This window comes from Pituophis catenifer, unplaced genomic scaffold (assembly GCF_029215685.1).
Source record: "Pituophis catenifer annectens isolate HBS135680 unplaced genomic scaffold, rPitCat1.0.hap2 SCAF_2, whole genome shotgun sequence".
NCBI lineage: Eukaryota > Metazoa > Chordata > Lepidosauria > Squamata > Colubridae > Pituophis > Pituophis catenifer.
The window spans coordinates 26762179-26771542 of record NW_027256882.1 but is presented as its reverse complement, the minus strand read 5'-3'; the positions used below and the strand labels follow the sequence as shown (position 1 = coordinate 26771542).

Sequence of the window (9364 nt, the reverse complement as noted above, 5' to 3'; positions counted from 1 at the left end):
TGGTGTTGCCGTTCTTGAATTTTCCTTGGCGAATCTCAACAGTTCGGAAAGAGTAAGTTAAATTTGAAACTTTCAGAAAATGATCAGATCAGAGAATAAGAAATCCAGGAAGGGGGAGTGGGGGGGGGGGGAGGTTAAAGGGAAATTATCCTTGAGTAAATAATTTCTTTTAAAAAAAAAACTGCACCTATTTAACGCTCTCCTGGTAAAGGAGAGGATACAACAGTTGGTCCTTGCGGAGCTCTCTCTTCCTACAGAAAATTGAACCTCCGTGTTCAAGCATAGCACACAGCTCCGCAATCCAGGTGCGGGGAAAGGCATAAAAGGACGGCGCAGAGGCGTCATGGGTGGGGGGGACAAAATGACAAAAAGAGCATTGGGGCTATTGAGTTGCAAGCGGCGAGTTGGCAAAGTTGGCAAGTTGGCGAGTTGGCAAATATGCCAACCAGGCAAATGGTTGGCATATTTGCTTAGGAAAAAACAAAAGCTACGTACTATAGAGAAAATAGAATTTAAGGGTAAAGAGGTGTATCAGCAAAATATGATTTAAAAAGCATTTTCAGAATTCAATACGAAGTTGTATACTAGTGACAAAATTCAAGGTATAGATATAGATAAATATTTACAGAGGGGGAATATCTCTATAATTTCAGAAGAACAAAGGGAAGGTTTGAATCAATTGATAACTGTTGAGGAAATTATTTTAGCAATTAAACAATTGAAGGTGGGAAAAGCCCCTGGGACGCATGGGTTGACAGCGGTTTATTATAAAAATTTGTAGGCAGAAATGGTGGAACCACTTAAAGAATTATTTAATAAAATACAAACTAGAGGACAAGTGCCTCCTTCTTGGAGAACAGCATTTATTTCCCTGATCCCAAAGGAAGACCAAGATCATACTCAGCCAAAAAACTATAGGCCTATATCATTGTTAAATATAGATTACAAGATCTTTACTAAAATATTGGCAAATAGGTTGATGCCAGTTATGCAACAAATGATTCACAATGACCAAACTGGTTTCATTAATAGGCGATATATGAAGAGTAATGTACGACAAATAGTTAATATATTGGAGTATTTGGGAAAAAACAACTAAGTCCCTGCGGTGCTTATATTTTTAGATGCGGAAAAAGCGTTTGATCGATTGAACTGGAATTTTTTGTTGAAAATAATTGAAAAGATGCAATTTGGAGAGTATTTTATACAATCTATTAAGGCAATATATCAGCAACAAACAGCACAAGTAATAATTAATGGTAGTTTAACGGAAACCTTTAATATAGAAAAGGGAACAAGACAAGGATGTCCTTTATCTCCATTATTGTTTATTTTGACTCTGGAATTTTTGTTGAATAAAATACGTGGTTCAGATAAAATAAGGGAAATTAAAATTAGGAATGAGGATTACAGGGTACGAGCATTCGCAGATGACCTGGTTGTGACTTTGCCCCAACCAATAAATTTGGTTATAGGTTTAATGGATATAATTAATCAATTCTCTGGACTTAAAATTAACGCAGGGAAAACAAAGATAATAATTAAAAATATGGTTACAAGTCAAAAAAGAAATTGAAAGAATAACAGGATTTGAATCAGTTAAGAAGGTTAAGTTTATATTACAACATCAAATGCGAAACTATATAAGTGTAATTATGAATTATTGTGGCAAAAAATCCAGAAAGAGATGGAAAGTTGGAAAAAATTGCAATTATCATTGCTGGGAAGGATAGCTGCAGTAAAGATGAATATTTTGCCAAAGTTCTTATTTCTTTTCCAAATGACACCAATACTGAAAAAAGATGGAAATTTGAACGAATGGCAGAAGGGTATTACTAATTTTGTGTGGGCAGGAAAGAGACCAAGGATAAAACGGAAAATAATGCAAGATATACGTGAAAGAGGAAGTCTCAAAATGCCTAATTTAAGATTGTATTACGAGGCAGCTGTGCTCTCAGCAATTAGTGATTGGATTAATTTAACAGAAGAGAGAATATTGAATATTGAAGGGTATGATTTGTTATATGGATGGCATGCATATTTACTATATGATAAAAGGTGGATAAGAATTTTAAAAGTCATATATTAAGAAATGCATTATTCCGTGTATGGAAAAAGTATCAATATAAATTAAATAATAAATTACCTGTTTGGACAATACCTAGACATATGATAGAAAATATAAGTGTGGAGCAGAAACAAGATGTGATTACTTATAAAGAGCTTCTTATTTTGTAAAGAGGTATATTGCAATTGAAGTCTTTAGAGGTATTAAAGGAAGAAAGGAAAATTCAAACCTGGTTTCAGTATGGGCAGTTGTATACTAGGTGGAAAGAAGATCAGAAAATTGGATTAAAATATAGTGGATTATACAAAATATTCATAAAAGGAAGATAAAATTTACTCCACAGTTGTTTTTATTGGGTATAATCGAAGGATGTACAGTTATAGAGACTAATCTGATTTTGAATTTAAGTCTGTAGCCACACTTTTGGTGGCGCAATATTGGAAGAAGGAAGAAATACCTACTATTGAAGAATGGACATTAAAAGTAGCTAATTTGACGGAGATGGCTAAAATCTCTGCATATTTGAAGGACCGTTCGAATGAAAGATATGTACTGGAATGGAGAAGATGGATTGACTATATACAAAACAAATACGGGACTAAAAAGTTGCAAAGAGCTTATGAATGAAATATTTAGATGATTTTTCTTTTTACTTTGACATTTTAGTACCTATGGCGGAGTTAAAGAGTAAGGGGAAGTTAAGAGCTTAGAGTTAGTTTGCTTATGTTAGATTATGTTTGTTAAATGCAATACCCTGTATTTTGCTCTGGGAAGTCGGAGGGGGGGGGAGGGAGAGGGGAAGGGGGGAAAGGGGGGGAATTTGTTTGTAAAACATTTTACAACTTTTCAATAAAAAAAAACATTTAGGGCTCAGCATGTAATCTTCAGAAGCTTAAGTAGCTTCACATTTCACTCTTTTACTTGGCTCTGTTGCAAAGATAGGTTGCTAGGAGTCTAAAACAACTTGATAGCATATAATCAGTGACAACATCTTGCAAACTCCTTAAGCAGAGACGGGACAAGCGTGTTTTTTCGCCTCCGGTCAGGAGATGGCGGTCACTTCTGCGCCTACAAAGCCGTCAATAAAGTAGCTGCATCTGTGGTTGATCCTTAAAGGAGTTAAAACCATCAAGTACTGTATTGCTAGAAAGGAATGAGGAAGAAGAGAAGCCCAGAGGAACTTCCTGTACCGGATCCCTCATGGGTGGAAGGTGGCTTGCAGAGCGGCTTTTGTGCTCTTCTAAAAGTTGAAGCATCAGCTGGAAGGTGAGTTGAGGGCAAGTTGGAGGAGAGGCCAGAAGCAAGTTGGGCTATTTGGTTTGGATGCTGCCAACCGATGCACATTTATGACGGTCACAACATCCCACCATCATGATCCCCATTTTTGACCTTCCCAGCTTGTTTCTCATAGGCAAAGTTAGTGAGGATGGCAAGAAATTGCAAGTGACAGTCATGTGAAACTGCCTTTAACAACCCACAGTGGTTTGCTTAACAACTCCAGAGGAACAGATGTAAGTTGGCAGTTAATGTGACATCATGCTTTATGATCGGGCTGCTTAGTGACACAGATCCCAGTCCCAAATGTGAGGACTCCTTGAAAGGGGATGTCACCAGAGGAATTGTGGACAGGAGGACAGTATTTTCTTATTTGGAGCTGAGGACTTCCATCGGTATAACTGGTGTTTTAAATTTTGCAGAGGCTTTAGGCATCATTTCATCAGTTAAAGCCCCCACATCTCTAAATTTAGCTCAGAAGGTTTAATTGTAACCATTTTGGGACATTTTTCAGGCTGAAAACATGGATTTTTCACATATATACATTTGTAGGTGTAAATGTAATTCTCTCTGCAGTTGGATAATCTATCCCCAGTGCTTCTAGATATTCAGTCATGTTAAAAACAAAGTACACCCTCTTTGAGTTGTATGATTTTATATATCAGGACATACTAAAAATCATCTGGTCTGTACACTCTTAAAAATAGGTGAATACAACTTCAGATGAACAACAACACATGACATATTACATCACGTCATCATCAAAGGTGGGTTTGCTAATGGTTCATGCACACGCACCACTTCAAATTAGAGATCAGACATAGAAGACCCAGGCCTTCGCAGATGATATGGCCTTTATCTTGGAAGACCCTTTAAAATCAGGCATATCCTTACTGGAAAAAATTGAGGAATTTGGGGCTGTAGCAGGTCTGTTAATTAATAAAAAGAAGATGAATATTTTAACTAAGAATATCTCAGAGAAAGGCAAGCAGGATCTAGAGGAAGCAAAGGACTTAGAGTAGTTAGTAAAGTCAAGTACCTGGGAATTTGGTTAACATGTAGATGCTTGAGCATCCAGGAGGATAATTATACTAAAATACTAACTGAGGTAAGGAAAGATCTTGATAAGTGGGGTAAAATTCAATTATCACTCTTGGGAAGGGTAGCAACAATAAAATCTTATGTTCTACCAACATTTAATTTTCTTTTTCAAACAGCTCCAGCGAATCTATCAAATAAATTTTTTACAGATCTAAACCAGTTAGTAACCAAATTTGTATGGCAAGGGAAAAAACCCCGTATTAAAAAGAAAATGATGCAGGAGACAAAAGAAAGAGGGGGTCTTGGTTTACCGTGCTTGGAGAATTATTATTTAGCCGCCTTACTAGTTTGGGTTAAAGAATGGATTATTTTAAACAAGCGTCTTCTTAGGATAGAAGGCCACGATTTGCAACAAGATTGGCATGCGGCACTCCGGCGGGACAATGCCCCCCAAAGTAAATGGTTCACTCGGCACTATATAAGGAATATTTTAATTCGGAGTTGGGAGAAGTTTAGTAAAAAATATTATACCAAAGTACCTTGTTGGATATCGCCTCTAGAAGCTTTGACCTATCCTATACTATTTAATTGTTTTCTGTATGACCAAAAACAGTCTCTTGCATTCTTGTGGAGGAATTTTTGCCCACTCTTCTTTACAACATTGTTTCAGTTCACTGAGGTTTGTGGGCATTTGTTTATGCCCACCTCTCGAGAGGTCCCACCACAGCATTTCAATTGGGGTGAAGTCTGGACTTTGCTATTGCAAACCTTGATTCTTTTCTTTTTCAGCCATTCTGTTGTAGACTGGCTGTTCAGCTTGGGATCATTGGCATGGAAACAAAAGTGATGGGATTACTTCTTTGCTCTACCAGCGTAAGACTAGCGTAAAGCTAGCGCTGATAGAGCAAAGAAGACATCTGATCTCTTGTTTCAATGACAATCCTTTCCTCCCCAGCCAGGGTAAACCACAAAAATAACTTCTTAGATCTCTTCGCCAGCATAAAACTAGTGCAGGTGTAGCTAAGAAGAAATCATAGTAGTTTATGCTAACTGGAAAGAAAAGGATTGCAACAGAAGGAAAATAGGCATGATTTCTTCTTAGCCCTACTAGCACTAGCTTTACATTAGTTTTGTGCTGGTAGAGCAAAGAAGAAATCTCATCTCTTTTGCTTCGATGGCAATCCTTTCCTCCTCAGCCAGGGTAAATCACTAATGTTGGCTGGAGTGAAAGGATTGCCATGGAAACAAAAGAGTTTATATTTCTTCTTCTTGATTATGCCACGTGGCCCAGCTGACTTCCTGAGCTCGTCAGAAATTTAGTAAGTGAATGGTGATGGGGGACTGGGCTTGGGGAGGAATGCATAGTATATTGCAAAGCAGGCCAACATACTGGGGTCTGGGGATTGTGAGGACTGACTGGGCAAGATAGAAGGGAAATAGGTGGGTGGGTATGCTGCAGCATCTCTGCAATGAAGGAGTCAAGGACTCCCGGGGTGGGAGGCACTGCAAAAATTGAACTTTGGCGCAGATTCGTATTTAGCATTTGGGGGAGTGTTGTAACTTCAAACAGTCGTTGAATGGCCAGTCGTACCTAAAGGATTACCTGTACTTCTTTTTTTCACATCTTCTGCAACCCTTTTATAAACTATAAAACTTACACTTTCTTTTGAATCTTACAGGCAAAGATGATGCCAACATAAGCACACTGGACAACTGAGAATAACAAGCAACACTGAAAAGCAAAGCAAATTGAAGCAGAAATAAAAAATATTTTCTATTTCCTTCAGAAAACCACAGAATTCATCTACTTCATCAGCAGATAAGAGACAGAAAAGAGAAAATCATGAAGAGATTTGCAGCTGGAAAAAGTAGATTATATAGAATTTAAGAATACGTTACTCGAAAAGGTCAAAGGAGACCATTTTTCCGTTCAGAAAAAGAGGGAAATATCTGGAAGCCAGTGGGGAAGAAAATGTCAATTGGATAGTCACATATGGCAGCCAGTAATGCAGGCACCAACAAAATAAGGAATCACACATATTTTTGACCTCCTCAAGAATGTCAGTGATGGAAAAGCTCCATAGATGTGCCTATTGTGGGAAAAGTAAAGAGTTCAAATCACAAGAGGATCCACACTGAACAAAAGCCATATAAATACTCTGAATGTGGCAAAACTTTAGTCAGAATAACTCCCTTGCGATTCATAGAAGGATCCTCATAGTAGAGATGCCCTACAACTGCTCCCAATGTGGTAAATGCTTTTGCAAGCATGACAACTTTGTTCAGTTGGACTCACACCAGGGAGAAACCATATGAGTATCCAGATTGTGGGAAACGTTTCACAGCAAATTCCCACCTGGTGATACACCAGAGGACTCACACAGAAGAGAAACCCTTTGAATGTCCTCAAATTTTTTTTCAATGTCCTGAAAAACCTTTTCAATGTCCACATTGTGGGAAAAGTTTCAGTCTCAATTCCAGCCTGGAGAACCACCAGAGGACTCACACAGGAAAGAAACCGTTCGAGTGTCCAGATTGTGGGAAACATTTCCATTACCGTTGTCACCTGGTAAACCACCAGAGGATTCACACAGGGGACAAACCTTTTGAATGTCCTGATTGTGGGAAAAACTTCAGTCTCAATTCCAGTCTGCTGAAACACCAAAAGATTCACACAGGAGACAAACCACACAAGTGTACAGATTGTGGGAAAAGTTTCAGTTACCGTTCTAACCTGGTGAACCACCAGAGGACTCATACAGGAGAGAAACCATATGAGTGTCCAGATTGTGGGAAAAATTTCAGTTACCGTTCTGACCTGGTGAGCCACCAGAGGACTCACACAGGAGAGAAACCCTTTGAATGTCCTGAGTGTGGGAAAAGTTTCAGTCAAAATTCCAGCCTGGTGAGCCACCAGAGGACTCACACAGGAGAGAAACCCTTTGAATGTCCTGATTGTGGGAAAAACTTCACTCTCAATTCCAACCTGCTGATACACCAGAGGACTCACACAGGAGAGAAACCATATGAGTGTCCAGATTGTGGGAAAAGTTTCAGTCACCATTTTAACCTGGTGAACCACCAAAGGATTCACACAGGAGAAAAACCCTTTGAATGTCCTGAGTGTGGGAAAAGTTTCAGACAGAATTCCCACCTGGTGAAACACCAGAGGACTCACACAAGAGAGAAACCCTTTGAATGTCCTGAATGTGGAAAAAGCTTCAGTCAGAATTCCTACCTGGTGATACACCAAAGGATTCACACAGGAGAAAAACCCTTTGAATGTCCTGATTGTGGGAGTAGTTTCAGACAGAATTCCCACTTCATTATCCACCAGAGGACTCACACCAGGGAGAAACCATATGAGTGTCCAGATTGTGGGAAACGTTTCAGAGCAAATTCCCACCTGGTGATACACCAGAGGACTCACACAGGAGAGAAACCCTTTGAATGTCCTGAGTGTGGGAAAAGTTTCAGTCATAAATCCAACCTGGTGAACCACCAGAGGACTCACACAGGGGAGAAACCCTTTGAATGTCCTGATTGTGGGAAAGGTTTCAGTGACAATTCCAGCCTGGTGAAGCACCAGAGGACTCACACAGGGGAGAAACCCTTTGAATGTCCTGATTGTGGGAAAGGTTTCAGTGACAATTCCAGCCTGGTGAAACACCAAAGGACTCACACAGCGGAGAAACCCTTTGAATGTCCTCATTGTGGGAAAGGTTTCAGTGACAATTCCAGCCTGGTGAAGCACCAGAGGACTCACACAGGGGAGAAACCCTTTGAATGTCCTCATTGTGGGAAAAACTTCAGTCTCAATTCCTCTCTGGTGAAACACCAAAAGACTCACACAGGAGAGAAACCCTTTGAATGTTCTGATTGTGGGAAAAGTTTCAGTCGGAATTCCAGCCTGGTGAACCACCAGAGGAATCACACAGGGGAAAAACCCTTTGAATGTCCTGATTGTGGGAAAAACTTCAGTCTCAATTCCTCTCTGGTGAAACACCAAAAGACTCACACAGGAGACAAACCACACAAGTGTGCAGATTGTGGGAAAAGTTTCAGTTACCGTTCTGACTTGGTGATCCACCAGAGCACTCACACAGGAGAGAAACCATATGAGTGTCCAGATTGTGGGAAAAATTTCAGTCATAACTGCCATCTGGTGATCCACCAGAGGACTCACACAGGCGAGAAACCATATGAGTGTCCAGATTGTGGGAAACGTTTTAGTCACAATTCCAGCCTGGTGAAACACCAGAGAATTCACACAGGAGTGAAACCCTTTGAATGTCCTGAGTGTGGGAAATGTTTCAGTCAGAATGCCAGCCTGGTGATACACCAGAGGACTCACACAGGAGAGAAACCTTTTGAATGTCCTGAGTGTGGGAAATGTTTCAGTGTCAATTCCAGTCTGGTGAAACATCAAAAGACTCACACAGGAGAGAAACCATGCAAGTGTCCAGATTGTGGGAAATGTTTCAGTTACCGTTCTTCCCTGGTGAACCACCAGAGGACTCACACAGGAGAGAAACCATATGAGTGTCCAGACCAGCAGAGTCAAACAATTTGATTGAGGGCCGCATCAGGATTGTGGTTGATCTTGTGGGTGGGGGGTGGTGGGGTGATGTCATATGGCCAGCTCGACATCTCTTGTGTCGTGGGGCGCCTGTGGTGGCCCAGGCAGGTCTGGGGGGATCCATTGTCTCCAGCAGAGGAAGGTGAGACAATGTTAAGCGCCAAAACCCTTGTTCTCCTCATAGCGTCCAGTCTGGCCCTCAAGCTCCTGTTGCACTGGGACCCCACAGCCCAGCCCTGCTTCCCCCAGTGGGTGCCCGGCTGTGCTTACCTCCTGCTCAAGGCTGCTGCTATGCTCGCTGTCCTTGGGCACATTGCTCATGGTGTATGCAGGAGGGCAAAGTGTGTGTCAGAGGGAGGGCCACTCCCTCTCCATGCGAGGAGCCCCAACTTTGTAACTAA

The 9364-nt window shown here is 40.6% G+C and overlaps 1 protein-coding gene across 1 annotated transcript; it reads left to right on the top strand.

Annotated features, from left to right (window-relative positions):
• Positions 1 to 6653: 6653 nt before the first annotated feature.
• Positions 6654 to 8957, top strand: LOC139310022 (zinc finger protein 850-like). Its single transcript, XM_070934198.1, has one exon. It carries the CDS (start codon positions 6654 to 6656, stop codon positions 8955 to 8957), a length of 2304 nt encoding a protein of 767 aa, XP_070790299.1.
• The last annotated feature ends 407 nt before the right edge of the window (positions 8958 to 9364 follow it).

What these genes read in the sequence shown, in the direction of transcription:
- LOC139310022 (XM_070934198.1), top strand. Translation starts at nt 6,654, where the DNA reads ATGACAACTTTGTTCAGTTGGACTCACACCAGGGAGAAACCATATGAG.